The following is a 23189-nucleotide window of genomic DNA, read 5'->3' as shown; positions in this document are numbered from 1 at the left end:
TTAAAATTCTATCCTGGGCTCAATCTTGTATACACAGAGGCCATTTCGAAGGTCTTTTTTATTTAGTTGGTTGATCCCTATAGCAGAAATTAAAATTCTAATACTCACCTTTGATGTAAAGTGTATTTCGGCTGTATGTCAAATCTGTAATATGAACTTAATTGGTCAAGTGGATTGTCCAGGACAGGGCTTCACCTTCGGACAGTCACCCGCGGAGTAATTCTGAAAACATGAAATGTTGAACTTACACACTGTGTTGATTAACTGCAAATTATGTATTAAATATTGAAATAGTATTAATGTTGTTTAAGTTAATTATTAGTTACATGATTAAACTTTCTGAATATAATGAAAAAATAGGAAAAGTCCCCAGCCAAGGGAGATAATCCATTACATAATCAGGTACCCCTATCATATAGAAAATGTCAAGATTTTGGAAGAAAACCAGATATACCAAACCTTTTTCACATTCAAATTTACCAGGAACATGGTTCCAGAGCCTTTCTGTTTAAAATAAACAAATTAAACAAAGATCAAACTGTAATGAGCTAAAAAAAGATGCATGTCTTTGTCCATGACTGGAATCTGAGCAACCAACACATATTTCCGGAAATCTTGAATGACCCTGAAACACCATTAATATGTTTCATTAAAGGAAAAAATATTCACAAAATGGTATTTTTCATCATTATAACATAAAATGCATACTTTTAATAAACTAATTAGCCCTAATATTACAATTAATCAGTACAATTAGTTAAATTAGCTTACCTGAGATGACTCCCCCCCCCCCCCCCACCACCCCCCCCCCCTCCCACCAATGATACCTGGCAGGTCTAAATACCACACCCCAAACTAGACATTATGTAATACAATGTAATTGTCTCCCCTTAATGTTACCAATTTCAAATGTATAAGCTGTAACTTATGTTTTATACCTTTATGGCTCCCGGCACTCCAATATGGCAGAGATGACTGACCCCCCAATTTCTTGATTTGACCGCTAATTCCTGGTTCACCTAAACTGGAACATGCATACAGTTCTGTGAACTAAATTCTGACAACTGAGGAGACCATGCACCGCGCACCCATGTGATCGTACCCATCTGATGTTAAACGCACATGTCACACGTTTACAGCCGTGCTAATTACCTGAATCTACGTTATATGTACCATTAACTTACTGGCCAATCCTAAATAAACTGCATGAATAGTCACAGTGACACATATTATTCTAAAACTTGGCGACTTACCTTTGTATCCATGGACTCACTCGGCTCCAGTGACTGACTATTATACTTCAGTTCTCTACTTTTCTTAATTCCGTAGTTTCCTGCGTATTACCCGCGCCGTGGTATAGTCCACAGGAAGTAAATTCAGGCATTTTTTTATGATTTTGTAAATAAACTACCGATAGCCCGCACCGGCAGATTGCCAACGGGTTATACTTCGATGGTATCCTTGAAAGCGTAGTAAGTACTAATAATAGTACGTTTATGTGAAAATACCTAAGCATAGAAGGTAATAAAGAAGGTAAATTTGGTAATATTTTCACAGATAGTCCGATAGCCCACACCAGGCATCTTTTGATATAAAAAAATCGTATAGCCCGCGGGCAATTCGCAGGAAATTACGGTACCATCATAAAAACGTGCATTTGTTAAAATTAAAACATTTTCGATTTTCAAATACAGAATATTTTGCTCGCCTTGAATAGAGATCAAAACATTCATGTAACAGTGTTCCATCAGTATTCCCCGAACAAATACTAGATATTTGAGCCGAATGTTTATTGAACTGTCTTTGACTTTTTCATCATATCTGTCAACATCTCGGCTTGGTTTATCCAGCTTCAAGTTTTGGAAAGAAAAAGAAGAAAGATCAAGATTCATTAACATGATTTTATTGACATCTATGTGTAGAGTGTGGATGAAATAAAACGAAAAACCACGTAAACATGCATGCAAATAACAAATATAATGGAATTATCATTGTTTATATTCAAATAATGTTAGGATATTATTCTATTATGGCACTTTCCCTCGGGAATTGTTCTCCTATAGTATTGTCTGGCGAGGTATAGTCCTCTGTATTACTGTAACAAAAAGTGACGTTGTGTGTAATCTAACCAAACTTGTCATGATGTATACTAATGCACTTGTCACTCACTTTAAGTGTAAGAAAGCATAGCTATGTGATATTAATTATCCACTATAGAGATTATATGATGTTTCATATGGAGTATTTGTCTTTATCTAACCACTTTTTATTAGCATATTATTAGTCCCTAATTTGTAGAATACAGAAATCCGATGATGAGTTTGAATTTATCGCCCGTCGAATAATCTTAATTAATTAAAGATAATGAAAGTGTAAGGTCTTTTTGCCATTTGATTAATAATAATAATATAATAACTACAATTTAAAGCCTCGTCTACAGTTGTTGTTGGTATATTGTATATATTTTGAATGTTTTAAAGGCTAAATAGTAAAAAGTGACATGTGTATGATATTCTTGTAAGGTAACCGTGAAATATTTATTTGTGAAATATTAATAAATAATCGTCATTAAAATGTATTTCTTATTAAAATGTTGCTGCTTCCATTTCAATATGAAGTGGTTTTAGTTTATAATACAGTTATATTGACGCACTGATAAGTCATCGCAATTACATTTAAAATAGCAGTACACACTTAACACTATAGATTACTTCTAATTATTATGTAGCCAAATTACTTGCCACAATAGAATGTGTTATACGTTCATAACAAGCATGTTACCCAAAAGATACATAAAAAATTTGTGTCTATTTGAATATTTACACCTGAAATACATATTACCTCTGAGGACAGATCACGTGTTAATAGCTACCATTTCCTAATATTGATACAATAATAATTTAATCCCGATTTTTTCATGCACTGATCAGTACTAAATAGCATATAACGATGTAGGTGCATTGATATTGTACTTGTATACATGAATACAATCGTACATCAAAGTTATAAAAAAACGTGTACACGTTAAAAATATTTTTTACTGCATCTTTATAAAAAGTGGTAAAATTAGAAAGTTTAAACCTCGGACAGACGGAGAAAAATGTGTATAACACTTAAACTGTTTTCACTATGACAAAAAGAGCGAAAGTGATAGACCATACAACTTTAAAGGAAAGAGTAACAAAATAGCTTTCAATGTGCTGCCCAAATCGTCAATCACGGTTGAAAATGTGTGTATAAGCCCCTCTAAACCACTAATATGGGCACATAGGAAAATAATATTTTTCACTAAATTCTGAAAGGATACTACATGTAGGTCATTTTTAAGGGCAGTTTTCCACATTTTTTACATCTGGCTAAAATGTGGCTGATATTGTAGTTACACATAGTTATATAAGGTGTAGCTTAAAATGAAGAGAAGATATGATGAAATATCAGTTAAAGGAACAATTCATTGAGGCTAATTCTGTTATATAACCATTTAATTTAAATATTTTGATTGAAACCGTTGAAATTCCAAATCATTGATCATTACGATTAAGCAGGTATATCATGTATGCTGTACCCATACCCAAGCCAAAGTCACGTACGTTACTCAAATACAATACATAACCACTGAGGAATTGGTGAAATTATATTTAGACAAGAACATGCATCTAATAACGTAAACACACTACTGTAAGAGCGATTTGAGTAGTTCTAGACACAAAAATATTTACTACACTCACAAGGGCAGGGGTTCGGCATACAAGACGTCCGACCACAATGTGTAATGGCGGATAACAAGCGAGTTTGAACATTTTACATACATTTCATTACAGTGGGCTTTTCTGGCATATCACAGTAAAAGCAACTGATCTAATTTCCATTAGAGCTGGTTTGTTTCCGATGTATATGCAAATTTTAATGTACTTTTAGACTGAATTGCCCTTTTAAGAAACTGTATGCAGGTTTCTTTCAACAAAATAAGATGTTTTTACATATAAAATTGTAATAGCCATGACTATTGTATGCCTCATTGATACGAAAGATGTTATTGGAAGAGTACAAATTACAAAACTAAAAAAGTACATTCATTCTGTAAGCAAATATTTAATGCATAAATCGTTTACATTGAATGAGCAACATTATCTATAAAGCCGTAAAATATTTCAAATTTTGCTACATCCTTGAAATTAATGTGTTCTACTCAGCACTACACTTTAGTGTTAAAGACTTGATTAAGCTTGAGACATCGTACAACACAGCATTTCTATACGAATACAAGAACTGTAATATTTGATGTTATGGTGCATGAAGTATTTTTTTTCAGCACCTTTCCGACAGAAATCTCGACATATTATATTCTTAAACATTAGATACCCATTATCGTGATTGTTTTCAAAACATATTAAAAATAGTTAGGTGTGATGAAATAAAATAAATCTAATATCAATATATTCACAAATATCTCAATTGTTTAGAAAAATATTTGATGTGAAAATATTCATGCAAAAGAGAGAAAACGTGTCTTTTTGTCACCAGTGATATTGTTTCTGACTACGGAGGAAATGAAGCGGCCGCCGTTTCACGATCTATGTCCTGCCAAAAAAACGAATAATTTTAACATGTCTTCATCAATGCTTGGCATTTTGAATAAATAATAAAGATATCTAAATTATTTTCGATAGTGATTGATTCTTTAATCATTGAAATAACAAACAAAATCAACATAGTGGCCATGGTCTACTTTGTATTTTGTCGTCTGGCTAAAAGCGCTTAGGTGACCCCGACCAGCGCTCTTTTGTGTCAAGTTAGGAAGACTGAATTTTCTCCCTTCCAACTTTCGTTTTTTTAAGCTGTTGTCTGACATCATAGGAAGCAGACGATATGCAAATCGGTACTATTTATCTTAGAATAAAGCCGATATCATGCTCCCCCTGACTAATGTCATTCTTGTGAGGTAAGATTTACTGAAATTCGCCATTTTAATCTAAATATTGAATTTTCCTCTAAAACTTGAAAATGTTGTTGATAATTTTGGTATGTGTCTTCTTTCTATACACAAAAAGTATAAAAATCGCATTTTGCATATCGCGCCATTCAAAATCACGATAATTGATACATCACGATAATAGGTCACCAGCCTGTATACTTAGTGGAATATGCCTGTTCATATACTTCATATACAGTGGAAAATCGTGTTGAAATATGGCACAAGGCATAACAAAACTAATTGATGTAAGACAAATATTAAATAACAAGCATTTAGTTTAGCCTAAAATAAATACAAATTTAATATATAGAAAATATGTGTTATAATAAACCTTCATTGTATCACAGCAGAAAATACTTTTAAGGCAAAAACATGAATGCGCACCACAAAGTTTAAACATTTTTTCCATGGATAACCGGAAGTATGTTGTTTACGCTCAGACAATTATACATAATGTCTCGCAGAGCAGCAATAAATACTAGTCTCCGTTTCCTAGATTCATTGTCCTTATAGCCACATAAGAGTATGACATCTGTACAAAATCTAACATGATGTTTACTGTGACCTCTGACGCAGTACTAGAGATGTTTACTCCAGATCTGTGCCGTTATAGAACTCCTCGGACGTCTGCCGTGAATCCCTGTGGGCACCTCTCCTTTTGTTACGAGTCTTCCGGCGAGGTGGGAATTCACTTGCGTCAACAACACAGCCTCTCCTCTCATAGTGATCCAGAAGGCGTCCCCATACTTTGTCACATTTCAACAGGTTTTTGTTTCCTAAAAGATATTAAAGTTGACTTTCAGGATTGACACACATATAAAACATATCAGATTTTAAAATAGATCTAAAATATCGTGTGAGTCAATATCAGTCGGTTTAAATAACGTTTGAATTGAACAGTTTCATTTGAAATACAAAGGTAAAATGCCAGTCTTCATTGTATTTGTTGTGTTAGGTGATTTAACCTGATAAGGTCTTGTAACGGTTTGGACATAAGTTCAAGTTTTGCCTACCAATGATGACGAGTCCTTTACGAGCTCTGGACAGGGCTACATCTATCTGGTGTTCGTCTGTGATGAATCCCAGATTCTGTTTACACCAGCCCAGGGTGGGGTTGTGCTCAATTTTGTAATGCGGAAGTGATCGGGTGGTGCTGAATATGACGTAATCCCATTCTCCACCTACATGTATAGCACACGAAAACAGTTATCATTCAGATAGATATAACAAATAAAGTTATGTCAAGGTTGTTGTTATGGTAGATGGCATAGTTAAGCATTGTAGCATTACGCTGATTTCTTTCATGCAAAACTAAAATTACTTAAAGGGACAATTCGGTCTAAGAGTACATTAAAATTTGTACAATATATAGGAAAAACAAGTTATAATAGAAATTATATCAGTCGGTTTTACTGTGATATACCAGAAAAGCTCATGGTAGTGAAATGCTTGTGAAATGTTCAAACTCGCTCGCTGTCCGCCATTACAAATTGTGGTCGAACATTTTCATGCCGAACCGTGTCCCTTGCTCGTAGAGTAATGCAACCTTTGTGTAGAACTGCTCAAATCGTCCTGACAGTAGTGTGTTTACCTTATTAGGTGAATTGTCTTGCCTCGAAAATCATTTTATCACCTCCTCAGTGGTTATGTAGTTCATTTGTTTAACGTGGTTGACTTTGACTCGGGTATGAGTACAGCGTACATATTGTACCTGCTTAATCGTATTGATCAACGATTTGTAATTACAACGGTATCAATCAAAATACTAAACATTAACGTGGAATATGTCAATATTTTATGTTATATGTTTCATAAGAAATGTAGAACAATACATTTATGCCATATTTTGCTTCTTGGTTATGTAAAATAATTAGCCTGAGTGAATTGTCCCTGAGTAAAATGTAAATCTAAATTACTTCCTGTAAAATATGTTTTGATCGACAGATAGCTAGTAATGCTGACGAATTAAATGAAAGCCGTTAATTACCTTGACTGGCCACGACAGTATGTACGTTACAGTTGATATAGCCAGAGTCCAATAGTGCCGACTTGATAGCGTTACACTGGGCGTTATACTGAGATATGATGTTGATGTAGCGGGGGTCCACGCCCTCCGTCTTCACCATACGGTGGAACACTGCTAGCTGTAAATAAAATATAAACGTTTCATTGATGGTCTCATTGTGAGAACAAATGAATGGTAACAAAATATACAAACTTATGCTGCAAACAGGAACTACAAGGATATAAGAAACTAGCAAAATATTGAGAACACGATATAAAAAAAACCAAAAAAACAACAAAACTCACCACTTTTTCAACTTCTTCTTTATTGCTACATGACTGTTCATTTCCTTCCTCTGTCGACACAGTTAAGTATTCCTCTTCTCCCTCTACGTGACAGAATATGTGGGGAACACCATGATATTTCCACAGCTCCAGGGGGTTATCTTCCTTCCATGCACGAGAAGGGGCAGTTTCAAGTTTGTTTTCGTAAAACTCCTTTGACACAAAATCGCATATTTGTGGATGCTGAAAAAACCCATAAAAATCGATTAAACATTCATCTTTACTTCGTCACTTGATAATATTGGATGAGTGGAAGTCATGTGAAAAGTTATTTTGGAAAGACTGCACAGATCCCTGAATGTATATATAAAGAAAATAATAAAAAGTAACTTAAAAGTTATTTTCAAAGTATACAATGTTTTTGTTGCATAAACTTAGTTTTGACATATTTTTTTATCCCGTCAGAACATTTTGGTATCTATGACTATAACTGAAACCATACAGCCAGCTATTTGTTGCATACCATTCGATATTGCGTTGTTAGAATAATCGCTTGTTTCGAAAACCTCTCGAAGAGTGATGTCTCCAGGCCAAGCCTTGCGGCGTGTTGACACATGACGACGGGCCGCAGTTGTTTGTGATCCCCGATGAGAACGACTTGTTCTGCCTTGGTAGTGATGATAGCAGCTAGACATTCTGGCTCTGTGCACATACCACTTTCGTCAATGATGCATTGGAAGATTTTGTTTTTCGTGCCCCGGATGAACTTGGGGTTAGTTGTCATAGCCGTTGTACAGAATATGACATCATAGTGCTGCAGTTCTTCTTGCTCTGCTTTGCTCAAAAGAGATTTGTACTCTTTCAGCTTTTGCTTAAACACATTGGCTACCTCGGGATCACCGATTGAAGAGCAACTTTTGAACGACTGGAAATACTTGTCGAACACTAGGATCTCATCAGCATGGGGTTTTCCTTCTTGCCGAATTAGACGATGTAATGCGATGTCTTGAAGTTCCCTGTCTGGTCGATTGTCAGGTCTGTGCGATTTAGCAGACTGAACATTTCCCGGAATAGGATAGTCCATACACTCTTGAGACGATCCATACATTCGGACCATTCTCGGCGCCAGCTCTCCAAGTTTTCTTTTTGTCCACTCTACAAGATAACAATGATGGTTTACCACATAATAAGTCGACAGAATACGAAGGGTTTTTGTCATTGTTGTGAATCTAACCCAGATCTGTGTTTACCACATAATAAGCTGAATCAATACAAACGTTTTTTTATTGTTACTTTGAATCTAAAATCCAGATCTGTGTGTGGTCGATGAGCGGTTATATTTATGAGCACCTTCTACGTTTTAAAACCAAACGCCAATTAGGTCATGGGCTAGGAGGGTCCCACATGCACCCTCCAAACCTCCGAACCAATATCTTTTGAACCCTTATGACCCACTGATCACAAATCAAAAATGTTTCCCAACAAAAAAATTATTATTAGTAATCAATTATTTGACTTCTTATCAATCAGTTAAAACAACAACAACAACAACAACAATGTATAGAAATGCAAAAGAGAATTATTGTTATACTATCATTTGGTTAACTCTTTACATAAAATGGGAAAACAAGACCAATCCTGCAGGTTTTGTAAATCTCACCTGGAAACAACATCTGTTTTGGGGATGTGATTAAGTTAATAATTTAATGAGAGAATTTAAACACGCGCTTACAGCCATAAATATTGAAGTTGATTGGGTAAAACATGAATTTAGTTTGGGAACATTTAAATTTTGTGATGCTGACTTAATTATAGACAATCTTATTTTACTTATCATTAAACAATACATATTTAAAATGAAATGTTTTGAAAATGAAATCAGCTTAATAAGCTTAAAAAACCATATACGCTTGGAACTAAAATCACAATAAAAAACAAAAACATAAAGTGTATAGAAATAGCATTGATTTGCAAAGTAAATTGGAAAAATGGCTTCAGTTATGAAAAATGAATTATGTTACTTATATATATATTACATATTAAATAGTATCTAGTTATTTAACAATGCTGTATTATATACTTAGTAAACAAAATTGCAATCACTCAGTATCAGACTGAATGATTGCACCCCCGTCCCCAGGTAATAATATTTTTGTTTCGCGTTTGTATGTATGTGTATGCATATGGGTGAGCGTATGTGTGTGTGTCTTTGTGTACATGTAAACATGTATGTGTATATGTTATGCGCAGGTATATGTATGCATATACATGTGCGTGTGTACGTATGTTTATGCGTAGACATGTTTGTATGTAACTGTATTATTTATATATGTATGTAAGTTTGATAGTGTATATGTGAGGGTGTGTGTGTGTAGACTGGATATAAAACTTAAGTTCAATGCGGTAATACATTTTGCAATTCCTTTCTTTACAAACGAATTCCTTTATCAATGAATTTATTTAATAGAAATACGATCTCTATTTAGATTGTTATAGAAAGTATAATGTTCAACTTTAGACCTTTTAAGTTAAATATGATCTATATTCTGTATTCTGTATGATATACACATGTATATTTGTAGGTATGCGTGTATGTGTAGATATGCAAGTTAATGTTTTGTATTGTCGTGTATTGTTTATTATGATGAAAATAGAATTTTTTTTTTAAATCATTTATAAAAAATGTTATATTCAGGAAATTCTAAGACGTAAGGAAACTGTAGTGTCAGCGGCTTGGAAAAAATAGCAATCATATGCCCTGTATACGCACCCGGTGATGTTTTGTAAACCAAATGATGGTATAACAATAATTCTCTTTGGCATTTCTATATATTTTTGTTGTTGTTGTTTGTACCGATTGATATGAGGTCAAATAACTGATTACGAATAATAGTTTTTTGTTGGGAAACATCTTTGCTGCGTCAAGCCAAATATGAAAAATTTGTTAAAAAAATACCATTGTGAGCTTATTTTTTTCATTTCCTGCGTACAAATCACTACATATAGGATTATTTAGGTCCTGATATGTATGTTTTGATATATTGTGGTCATTTTGATACCTCATTTGTCTACTTCGGTTGAAAAATGTCAATGTTATGACTATTTTTCAATTATTAGTGAAATTCGAGATGGCGGCCATCTTGATGATCTCAAAACCGGAAGTTCATCCCAACTTATGCAATGTTAACATTTTGATTTGTGATCAGTGGGTCATTAGGGTTCAGAAAAATATTGGTTCGGAAGTTTGGGGGGTGTTGGTGTATGTGGGACCCTCCTAGCCCATGACCTAAATAGAACGTTAAGACTAAAGGTTATTACTGAAAGAACAATATACTACACCTCGAATAAAACGATCGATCGTTAGATTGACTTGCACTGCTTACTTGCAACAAGATCAACAGATTTGTTCGATGGGCCACAAAATACGACTTGTTTGAATGGATTTCCTTCTTGATGCCACACTCTGTTCAGTTTTGTAAACAGAAACAACAGTTTGATGCCAGTGAACGTTTTCCCAGTTCCTGAAATAATTAATAAATTATCATATAAAATAGTTTGATGTAAGTCAATCCTCACTTTCCCGTTTAAAGTCAATACATGTAACGCATCCGCTTCAACGGTTAACGTGAATCATTGTTTAAGCTTAATATAAAACATGTCTACAAAATAATGCAAATCAATATTATTGATACATAAGAATAGCTAACAGAGGACACTTGATTGAACTAGGACATAAAGACCAAGAAAACTAAAATGATCTCAAACAAAAAGTTGGAGATGTGTTCCACATTTTCACATAATATGTCATATTTCATGTATATTATTGTTTCTGTGTAGCGACACGTTCGGGCAGGACGCGAAAAGACATGCCAGACTTGGTTAACACTAAATGTCCAGTCCCCCGTTTTATAGCAAGAACATCATGGGAATTTAAATATATAATTACCTGGTGGACCCTGGATGAGAGTAAATCTGTTGGTTAGTGCCTTTTGTATGGCTTTGTACTGTTTAGGGTTGTTCCGAGCTAACCCGACAACATCCACTTCTACCTCTATCCTCCTGGCTACCGCCAAATAATTCTTGCCTACAAATAAAGGCACATGTATTAATAAGAATTTCAGATCAATATTTCACTAAGTAGAAAGGATCAAATTGCTAAGGGATTTTTACCATTGTTAATAATAAGAGGCCCATTGGCCTTAGCGGTCTAAAAGATTTTAAATTTTGACAAAATATTCGTAATACAACGAATGATAAAACAGCAGTTTCAGAGATGATGACATAAAAAATATGTTATCATTTCTGAAAATGGTTTACTCTTTTAAAGTACTTATCGCATTGTAAGGACTATGTTTGATAATCAAGACATATATATACACATAAGGTCAAATTAAATCGGATTCAATACAAACCGAGAGGCGGAATCTTGTATCCCAACGCAACTGCTTGGGCCAAACCGTTTGCCTTATCCAAGCAAAGTAACGCAGCTTCTGTTCTCCTAAAAGTGTATGTTTGATAACGTTATCAAAACAGTTTTGAAAATCAACAATTTCTCATTCAGTCGGTCGAATTGAGAAGTAAAACAAGGATTATTGAATGATATATTTGTTTGCGATATTTTTATCTGAAAGATCTCAACTAAAGCAAGTAAGCTTCTTACCTGTTTGATTCTGGTTTGACCATAATATCTACACTGCAATGCGGTTTCTTGTCGCTGTTCAGGATTTGTGGCGGTAAACTTGCACTTGAAGGGTGAAGTAAGAAGTGCACTTCGATTCTTCCTTTCTTTTTCATTTTCTTGATCTTATCCACCTGTCCGTGCGCCAGCCAGATCCTCTTTCCTCCTGGTGATCCTTTCATGTGTTTGTATGTGACATCATCTACATCGTAGCAGCACTTCAGACAAAGGTAGTCTGAACTAGACACGTACTTCGTTTCATCACTGTTGTCGTCGTCTTCGTTTCCGTGTAAAAGGAAGTCCATCGACATATTGCTAAACTCGATGTTCCTGTCTTCGCAGAAGTCAAACGTCACGGAAAAGGTTCCGTCTTTTTCATTCAGCTTCACAGGAAGATCGTTTACTGTGATTGAGTCGTCATGACCTGCAATAGTTGCAGCTTCCATACGTATCAGCGATAGCCATACCTGGAGATAATCCTCTTTCGATTTATAGTTTTGTAGATGAGCTTTGCTGGTCGCATACTTTGCCAGGTATTTCACAGGATCACTTGGATGTTGTAAGCAGAGCTTGACGTTGTCAGTTAGATGAAGAATCTGTGGTGTTGGCACTAGTACTCCCTTCTGCGGCTCTGCGCCGATTTGCACTGAGAGAATTTGTGCATGATTGAACGACATTGTGAATTCACATAAATGTTTTGTAATCGCTCCTTCTCTGACTTCTGAGCTAACGTCTTTCACTGTTGATGTACAAGCGGGAACATATGACCTCAGCTGATCACCTTCTTGATAATCAGCATGTGTAGAGAAAATGCTCCTAAGCGATGCCGTATTTTGACTAAACAATGCTTTAAGAATGTCGGTCCATCGTGTATATTGCTGAAAAATGGCCCTCTGATGTGGATCAACCCTAAGCTCGTCAAGACCTCTCGTTGATGGGGCATATCCCCTGTGAGAGTAAAGTCGCTTTTGCCAGCGTAAGGTTAGAATGTCGAAAGGCCTATCGTCATCTGCGTCCTTTTGAATCTTTGGTTTAGTTGAAACACCAAGGAGGTTGAGGGGTACTTCCAGACACGCTTGTGGAAGACCATGCATTCCTGGAATTAGAAGCTGAATACTTTTGTCGGAAACTGTTTCTATGAAGCCATTAAACATCGCAGGACTGTGTCGTAGAACATGACCGTAAAACAAGGCTTTGCATTGCTTCTGGAACTGTTTCGCTCTCCTTGAAAATTCATTGATGTGACAGCAAATGTCATCCACTTCGCCTGTCGTGTAGGGAACTTTTTCTTTGTTAAGGGCAGCATGGATGAGGCGGTGAATCACAATATCTGCATAACGTCGAATTGGTGAAGTGAAATGAGTGTATGGGGAGATGTTGAGTGTGAAATGACAGCTTTCTTTTCGGTTGGTCACAGAGCCAAGGCATCTGTATTCTGCATGTTCTTGAAAAGATATCCATTCATTCCAAGCAACTGCCTGTTCAGGATGACATTCGTCGCTTCCGATAAGTTTCCATGCCTCTCTGAAGTTATCATTTTTCACATGTTGCTCTAAGCATGACCAAATCCATTTCTGTAGTTCGATCACGACTCGGTACCTCGCTTTCGGTGCGTTAGCCACCTTCAGCTGTCTTTGCGGGGTTGGCTTGATGTTTTGGAGTTTCAAAATAATATCAGCAATCCGCGGATAATCGTTCAGCCACTTTTACTTTCTCAGCTGATGGAGCATCCTGGCACCGCAATATCGCAGAATTTCTAAAACTTGAACACACACAAGCGGCAGCTGACATGTTTGCCAATATCATAAATTCTTCAACTAGAAAATGAGCTTCTAGTGTATCGAACATGGAATCACCTTCTCTCTCGTTTAACAAATCCACCTCAGTTGGGAGCGAATGCATTGAGTCACCCAGTCTTCTAAAGCGGCATGCTTTTGCAATCTTAAACAAGGCAATGATATCGGAGGCAAAAGCCTCATTTTTATCCGTTCGCTCAAGAATTATGTCCTGTACATCCTGGTAAGTGAATTGTCGTCTCGATTTGACAACGGTTTTCTGTATGCGTGTACGATTGGTGAGTTGCTTTCCATCTTGACTGAAGTACAGGAACACTGACAGAGCAAGCCTCTTCTTGTTTGGAAGTAGGCTACAGAGATTTTGACTGAGTGGTTCAGGTAGCATGTGATAGGGCTGTTTACTTTGTCCAGGGTAAAAAGTTGTCGCCCTTACTTTTGCTTCCTCATCAATAGGACTTCCTTTGTGGATATAGCTAGTAACATCTGCTATGTGTATTCCTACTTCTGTAACATTGTCATCTTCAAGTTGTTTAATACTCAGTGCATCATCGAGATCTTTTGAGTTCTTTGGATCAATTGTAAAGATAGACAGGGATTCGGAAAGATCGATCCGGCCTTCCGTTAAAATTGGTGTTGGTTCTTCTGGCATTCTGCACATGATACTCTGAACGCTTTGGACAGTATCGGAACTGTAGATTGTTGGCACTTGATGTTGAAGCTCGAGGATTTTCAGTCCACTGTTGGTCCCACCGTCAGATCGCATGACTTTGATCACTGCACCCAAAGGATAAACTGCATCCCAGCGTATGAATACGACCAGAAACACGTAACTGTGCTTTAGAGCTGGGTTGATATTAACAAAATGACTGTATTTCAGTTCACAGGAACTTGAATCGTAGTCATAAACTTCCACTTGGAAATCATTTTCAACATGCTTGTTGAATATATGCAACTTGGGGACTGTTTTGTCAAGAGGGCGCATCAAATGGTATTCAATTTCATCAAGTTCACACACCAGAACGGGATGATCAATATTTCGGAATCGGGTTCGATCCAGTCTACCAACGACTTTTCCAAAAGTCTTTTGTGCTTCTTGTGACTTCAGTGCTTTCTTTAAGCGCGGAATAACACTGCACTCTTTGCTTCCATCGCTAAGGATTTCTACGACCACTTCATCTTCCATGAAGTTTTTTCCACATTTCGATCTGCCACTGATCTCGATTTCTTTAAGATCCCCATTTGGTTCCATTAACTCGCCAATCGCCTTGTGGGCTGATTCGATCTTGAGAACACATTTCTTGAAACGGCGTGTATCATTTCGCAGCAACGATTTCAGCTCTTGTACGGACGTGTTATCTGTGTAATAATTCATCTTATCACGAAAACCACACCTGTCAACAAATCTAGGAGAGAGATCCGCTCCATACATAATCAGGTTCTGTTCTGTTTCTTTGATTCCTTCTTCAAGATTCTCTGCGTCGACATCCATACTCTGCTCAAACAGTGTCTCCGTATCGGCATTTCTTATCGACTCTGCATCAGAGCAATCGCTTTCAGTTGGAGCATATGAATCAATACAGAATATACTTGATCCAAACCTTTTGGAGACGTTGAATTCTCCATCACTTTCTATTGATTGGTCGTCGGCCTCTCCTGACCTTGTAATATGATCATCTACATTGTCATTAGATATAGATTTACCAGGTGATGCAATGTCGGATCCCGCTGTATTTCTTCTCCGCCGTTTTGTTGTAATATAACCATCACTAAAGGGCGATGCTGAGTGTGAACGGATTGTGTCCCTTTTCATTCTTTCCACATTACCCAAATTTGAAAAATCGTCAGAGGTCGACGCCACTGTTTTTCTTGCTTTGGCTGCAATGAAAACATATTTGTCTTTAATTTCACGAATTAGGTTAGCAATATAGAACTGTAACATATGATATAAGCTACATATTAGTACCTCTAGATTTAAATGAAACAATCCAATTAAGCAGATTATTACATAAAACGATTGTTCTATATTCCTTATGAAGAATGAAACAAAACATATTGATAATTCCACATTGTAATGTTATGATTAATGAACTTAAGTGATACTTTTGGGATTCCTGATCGTACAGTTATTCGATTACGGTAACGCGTGTACTCTACACCTATAACGGAGCCGGACTCACGTAAGGTTTGATTAAAGCTATCTGTGAGTTGCCTCTTTTGTAAGGGAATATACTTTTCACTTATGATAATGTATCTAAATAAGTAAATTACACTACTGTAAGAACGCTTGGAGTAGATGTATACGTAAGTTACCTTTCTCCAATGTGTCATGGCAGACAGCGATCTGGTGTTTGCATACACTGATTATGATAGTATATACATATGGGCAGGTCACAGTGATACAAATTACTCCAACTTCATTCCGTACGTAAATCGACATTTCAATACAATCTTTGACTCTTTTATTCCTACGTAATGACAGTTATTATGGAGTAAATTTGCTCGGTTTAGTGTTTGTTTTATCTTAACATCCTTTTGCAAGCCAAAGTCATTTAGCTTGTTGTATTCAAAATAAAAACAGGAAATAAGAAACAGTTCAAAATCAATTTACTACGCTAACTTGACATGAATAATGACTTGAACAAGAATTGGTGTTATTATGCTAGTTACTGACTACGTAAGATGTGAAAAAGTTAAGAAAAGTCCCCTTAAAATCCACGGTAATCGATGTGTCCTCCTACCTCAGATGATTAGATCTGATGGTTGTTTAAAAAGGTTACTCCTTAATTCTTTATCTTGTTTTTGTATTACAAAGCACAAAAAGAGATATTACGGTATGCAAAGCAGTTCTGAATCAATACTATATTTTTCAGATCTTCCCGTCTCCATACTCCAAATTCTGGCATACGATTCCGTTCCAATTCAAATAAAACTTGTTACATATCATTTCTCTTTATCATCGTAATTTACGTAGATATATATCTATATATCGGTTCCTAGGACTGTTTATAGTATTACATGGTCTTGCTGCGTAAATATTAATCACAATTAATATACTTTTTGAAAAACAAAATTACTATCTATAATCTCATTAATGATATCTCATATACTGTTATGACTTCTGAAACATATACTTTCAAATGCTTTCAAATACTCTTTCATGTCATTTGTATATATACATTTTGTTACCAGGGAGAGAACTTACATAGGCACTGCCTGTTGTTTGATCCCATTTCAATTTATTTGAAATAAAACATTGTTGAAATTGAAATCTTCGTTTTTACGAATTTGTTCTCGAGCGGCAAAAGGGCGAATGTTACTAGTAAATTAAAACAAATAATAGAAATACCGCATAATATGTAATGTATATCCTGGTTAAAACAACTCCCGTTAATAACATTACTAATAAATACAACAGCAAAATACTATATATTTCTAAATGAAGTGATTATATCATCGTATTTTGTTTAACCAGCTGAATAACTTAACCCACAAAATTCACTGCTATGTTTTTTGGCCACAAAACAACAAAGACTGTGTATATGTCGAAATTGAGCATTTATTAAATGCCAGTGATAAACTTGTTTTACATGCCAAAAAAGATGGGGGTAGCTTACAAATAAAAAACGCCATCCCATCATTATATCAACAGAAAGAATAGTATCAAATTTTAATTCTGATGCAAACAAATTATATAAAATCTTCTATCACACTTGTCTGGAGGAAATTACAGAAAGGGGAGGTGGTGGGTATTTTCAATTTCTTTCCCAGGTCGTTGCAAAGTGTGTGAAAAAATTTTCATCGAGAGTCACGTGATAAATCAACGTCACGTGACTACTAAGTAAGGGAGATAAATCCCAGATACGGAACATAATTTTATACTGATGAACCGGAGAAACATAATAATAGATGAAAAAATAGTTGATATAAATTACTTTATGCTGTGCATAAATCTAATTATATCATCGTATTTTGTTTAACCAGCTGAATAACTTAACCCACAAAATTCACTGCTATGTTTTTGGCCACAAAACAACAAAGACTGTATAAATGTCGAAATTGAGCATTTATTAAATGCCAGTGATAAACTTGTTTTACATGCCAAAAAAGATGGGGGTAGCTTACAAATAAAAAACGCCATAAACTTGAAATTAAATAACGAGTATCTAATATCAAGTGCCCCTAGAATACTATTTCTAAATGAAGTGATTATATTCCATATTTCTGGTACATAAAGCACCTCCTACTATACCATTCTTTAGTTTTTGTTAAAACTTACGTCGACTTCTGCTGTGTTTTACGTGCGAATTCTTCTGAATCAGTTCTTCTCTTCGTCTGGTGTTCTGGTAAAGTAATGACAATGAACATTAACAGTTATTTTCAGTGCACAAAAATAGTGTTTTAATTCATTAGAAGCGAGCGGCCTGATACTTACCCGGGAAACTTCATTGATATTTGTTCCAGCCAACCAATTAGGGTCAGGAGTTCGTTTATGCTCCATTGCATCCACTGATTCGACTGGGTTCTTGAAAGACGAGAAAAAGACGAGATAAAATAAAAATATCATTATCTGTACACGACAAATTTATTTAATTCAAAGTGCATCTAAAGTTTCAAACAGCTGATGTTCCCAAACATTTCGCTGTATATATGCAGCTGATATGAACGTTGTCAGAAGACATTTAACTTGCATACGTTACTTCATGTTTTATAATGACTGTATATATATAGGCAAATAAACACATACCCAACCCCAATTAGTATGTATGTCTATTTCTATCAAAACCGATCACACAAAATATAATAAGATCCCGAAAAATAAAAGGAATGTACGGTATCAAAGTTGGACCCGTGGTGATTCAAACTCTGTTGCAGGGTATTTTCAACTATTTAACACCGAAAATAAACAATTATGGCAAAAATTGCAATACCTGTCTGTACGCGAAATTGATGTTCCCCATCTTCAATAACCTGAGGGCCCACGTCTCCAACAGTGCAGTATTTTCCGAGTGCAGGTTATCTCCTGCTTCGGTAATTAAATACATTAATGCCTGGTAAGGTTTTTCTCAAACCAAGAAAGAAGCAAAATTGACATACTATGGTCGTTATATCGTTATGTCTTAGTATGTTATAATGACATTGAAGGCCATGGCCTCTCTTGAATAGAATAGTTTATAATTTGATATCAAAATGTCTGAAAAGCTGATACTGACTTCCAAATGTTTATGTAGTTTATTTGTTTACATAGGGTGATTTATTGGGTGTTTTTGTGACAGTTTTATATTTACATAGCTATTATACATACCTTAAACTCGTTGACATCATTTCATGCTTCATCCTAAAATATATTTTTGAATGAAAAAAAATATTCAATACTTAGCTGTGATTATAATCATGATAAATGGCCATCATATAATTTGAATAATGAATACACATTAATGAAGTGATCTTCTAGAGGTTATATTTTAACTTAAATTGCCTTTAAACATTTATGAATACCTTATATGACATTTAATGAGATCATAGAGTTAAATGATTTATGTAAATTTATCTGACATTAAATATTCACATGAATCAAGCGTTATTTCAGCAATACCAGTGTGGATTTGAACAGTCCTCTATAAACACCTAAGCGTCAACGCCTACGTATTATCAATATCTACTTGTATCTACAGACAGGTAAAGAAAATGTTCGCATTAAAATAACGTAGATTGACAACCCAACAATGCACGTCATGTAAGCAGTGAAATCATGTTTAACCTCCACCTTGGGTAGCATTTATTGTTCTCTTTCAGAAACTGAAATACATGTTGATTTCAGAAATTGCATAATCTTCTCTGCCATTCATTTTTTTTTTTTTTTCTGGTTTTTCTCTCACTGTTTCCCTTCTGTTAATCTTTTTAGGATATATGTAAGATTTAGAGCAAAAACCTTTGACAATGATGATAAATACAAGTTTAAACAAAAAATTAAGAACAAAATAACGATACGGCTCGGTTGTTTGTTGTATTTACATGTATATTTGTGATTCTAAAGTATTAATGTAAAGTGTATGCTCGAATAAAGAAGCAGTTTATCTGAAGTTGTTGGAGACTATAACGCACATTCTACATTAAAACATAACTCTAAATCAAGTTTGGTTTGGGTTTCATTAGTTTAACGTCCTATTAACAATCAAGGTCATGCATGGACGTGTCAGGTGTGTTGTTGGAGGAAAGTCTGAGTACCTGGTGAAAAACCACCGACCAGTGGTCAGTACCTGGCAACTGTCCCACATGGGATTCGAACCCGCATCCCAGAGGTAGAGGGCTTGTGGTAATATGTCGGGGCATCTTAACCACTCGGCCATTGCGGCCCCTTAATCAACGACATTATACAGATTTGAAAGCGTCCTTTACTAGTTTTCAACTGATAAAAATGGTTTTATGAGATAAAAGCAAGTAAAATACCACATAATTACCATAAAAGTATACAATAATATCAGATCGACGAAAAATAATATTTTACTTACCATTTCAATAGCGTTACAAGTACAACATTATCCAACTTTCTCTTTTAACCCCATATTTGAATAATCTGATTGGTACGTCATTATGTAAGTTGTGGTTGTTGTAGGATTTTTATGAAATCTTTGTTCTAATTATAGATTTAGGCTGGCGTCATTAACGACAGGTCTTATATCAGCATATTGATATAAACATTGCGGCATTCAAGGAAAACTCTTTATTTCACTTTCGTTTCATCTTCAACAAAACCTTTAACCACAAAATGGGTTTCAGTTTTAGATTTTAGACACAAATCAAGTAGCAGATGTAGTCATTTCAGCGCCATACCTTTTTCACAATCCCCCTCCAATGTTTGTTTATGATGAAATAAACGCTAATGCACTTCTTTACAGCCACAACCTAGCTAGGACCCTGACTGTACACGCTAAAACGATAATTTACTTTTATAATCAAAAATACTTCCAGTGCGGCAACTTTATAAAAAGGTGGTTACATTAGAAAGTTTAAACCTCGGACAGACGGAGAAAAATGTTTTTAACACTTAAATAGTTTTCACTATGACAAAAAGAGCGAAAGTGATAAACCATACAACTTTAAAGAAACTAAAACTTTTCTGTTTGATATTTAGTTCAAAGACATTCACGGTAATACAAGATTTCGTAATATAGAATTAGTGTTTACCATCAAAATTGGACCCATGTTGATCCCACTCTTTTGAAGCGCTATTTTCAACGGTTTAACATCTAGTGGAAATCAAAACACTAATGTTCGAAAGTGCAATGCATTTCTAAACTCCAGAGCTGTAGTTTTATTAAAACGAAATTCATGTTCAACATCTCATCTTTAGGAAGTATAATTACCTACGGTTTCGGTATTTAAGTACATAAATATATAATATGGCTTATCTTCAACAACGACAGATGTAAAAAGAACAAGATATAGTTGTTATACCATAATGAATTAATATGTTGCAATGGGATTTAAGACATCGTCCTCTCCATTGGATAAAATGAATACTCTACATTAAATCAAAAGGTTTCTGACTAGTGATCTTTTGTATGACTATATATAATCACGTGTTATGTACACCTGAACATACCTAAGTTGATAAAAAATGTGTATGTAGCAGGCCTATATATACGTTGTGGTTGTTGTAGGATTTTTATAAAATCTTTGATCTAATTATAGATTTAGGGTGGCGTCATTAACGACATGCCTTACATCAGCATATTAATATAAACAGTGCGGCATTCAAGGAAAACTCTTTATTTCACTTTCGTTTCACTGAACGGATGTCTCCAACAAAACCTTTAAACATAAATATTAGAGTATGACTTTCCTCAAACCATGATATATTTCTTTGCAGTATAACAACAACTGTTAAATAAATGTGCATATGTTCCTTTTTTCCCCATTAAACATAAGTAGCAAAATAACGATACGACTTGATGATGCGTTGTATTCATTTTTTTATTCTACAGTATCAACGATACGTGTATGATAGAAAGTAGACGTTTAGCTGAAACTGTCAGAAACTCCTTCAAAATAATGAATACTCTCCATTAAACAAAACTCTAAATCAGGGAAAGGACGATACATTCGATTCATCGAAGTTCGAATCATCGAGGTTTGACTGTATGTATATAAAATTAGATATATATATATATATACATTGTAATCAACATCTACAGATTTGAAAGGTGTCCTTTACTAGTTTGAATTTAAAATAGAAATACTGTTTCGGAAGAAACTGATGTAATATACCACCATAGTAAATATAATTAGATAGATGTAATAAATTATTTTACTTACCATTCAATAGCGTTACAAATACAACAATATCCAACTTTCTCCCTCTACCCCATATTTGAATAAACGAATCGGTAGTAACACGTCATTATTACATATACTTGGTTGTACGATTTTTATAAAATATTTGGTCTAAAATTAGATTAAGGGAGGCGACATGCCTTAGATCAGCACATTAATATATTCATTGCGCCATGATTCAAGGAAAGCTATTTATTTCAGTTTCGTTTCACTGAGCGGATATCTTTTAGCAAGACCCTTTCACCGCAAAATGGCTTTCAGTTTTAGATTTCACACGACCGGACATTTACAGCTACAGTCTAGGTAAAACTTGTTTGTTAAAGCCATGTCATACTTGAATTAATTGCGTGGCAGATCACAAAGGAATACTAGCGTGGCCTATGTATCATTGAACAGCTATTCTGTAAAAATCACATACTGTCTTTATAGAACACAATAGCAAGATCACACCGATCAGACAGGTTACTTAATGTTTTCTGTATGCTTGCCTTGAATATAGATCGAAGCATTAATGTATCAGTGTGTTCCATCAGTATTCCTTCGAATAAATACAAGATATTTGGTCAGAATGTTCATTGAACTGTTTTTGATATTTTATCATATCTGTCAACATCTCGGCTTTGTAAAGAAAAAGAAGAAAGATCGAGATTCATTTACACATGATTTTATTGACATTGATGTAAAGAATGTGAACGAAATAAAAACAAAATAATACGCAAACATGCAAATATCATATGTAATGGAATTAGCATTGTCAATATTCAAATAATATTAGGATATAGGTATACACGTATAAAGCTTTATATGAGATCCGTTATTAGAGGGTATTCTATGGAGACCAATTTAAACTCCAACTCACCTGTCATTCACTTTAAGTGTAAGAAAGCATAGCTATATGATACTTAACAAAGCAATGGTTTGTTACGTGCGTGAGAAAACGTTTGAAAAAATCTTGTATTTTTCATTATAAAAATCATACATAATTATATAATATTCCATTTATTAAGGACTTTTTTGGATTTCTTCATCTAACCACTTTGCATTAGCACATCATTGGTCCCTATTTTACACATTAAAGAATTCGATGACAAGTTTTGAATTCATCGCCCATTGAATA

The 23189-nt window shown here is 34.9% G+C and overlaps 2 protein-coding genes across 8 annotated transcripts in view; both read right to left on the bottom strand.

Moving 5' to 3' along the window:
• Nucleotides 1-1887: 1887 nt before the first annotated feature.
• LOC138325953 (3'-5' exoribonuclease HELZ2-like) overlaps nt 1888-23189 on the bottom strand; it is a 49961-nt gene continuing 28659 nt past the window's right edge. Inside the window, exons 11-18 of the mRNA XM_069271974.1 lie at nt 11677-11762; nt 11211-11348; nt 10648-10785; nt 7788-8419; nt 7286-7507; nt 6963-7119; nt 5989-6156; nt 1888-5751 (exon numbers count right to left, since the gene is read on the bottom strand). Coding sequence (XP_069128075.1) covers nt 5564-5751; nt 5989-6156; nt 6963-7119; nt 7286-7507; nt 7788-8419; nt 10648-10785; nt 11211-11348; nt 11677-11762 — 1729 coding nt within the window. The 3' untranslated portion in view covers nt 1888-5563. The remainder of the gene's footprint in view (nt 5752-5988; nt 6157-6962; nt 7120-7285; nt 7508-7787; nt 8420-10647; nt 10786-11210; nt 11349-11676; nt 11763-23189) is intronic.
• On the bottom strand, nt 13477-22573 carry LOC138325954 (probable exosome complex exonuclease RRP44). 7 transcript variants are annotated; one of them, XM_069271979.1, is made up of 6 exons: nt 22055-22573; nt 19041-19073; nt 18667-18761; nt 18171-18260; nt 18015-18078; nt 13477-15613 (listed from the first exon to the last, which is right to left on the bottom strand). In XM_069271979.1, exons 3-6 carry the CDS (start codon nt 18694-18696, stop codon nt 13617-13619), a joined length of 2181 nt encoding a protein of 726 aa, XP_069128080.1. In that variant the 5' UTR covers nt 18697-18761; nt 19041-19073; nt 22055-22573; the 3' UTR covers nt 13477-13616. The 7 variants fall into 7 exon arrangements, with proteins under 7 accessions (XP_069128080.1, XP_069128077.1, XP_069128079.1 ...); XM_069271976.1 differs by having other exon boundaries at nt 18667-18758; XM_069271978.1 differs by lacking the exon at nt 22055-22573 and adding an exon at nt 20248-20427.

Source organism: Argopecten irradians, chromosome 6, assembly GCF_041381155.1.
Source record: "Argopecten irradians isolate NY chromosome 6, Ai_NY, whole genome shotgun sequence".
NCBI classification, from domain to species: domain Eukaryota; kingdom Metazoa; phylum Mollusca; class Bivalvia; order Pectinida; family Pectinidae; genus Argopecten; species Argopecten irradians.
This window is presented reverse-complemented; position numbering and strand designations above follow the sequence as displayed.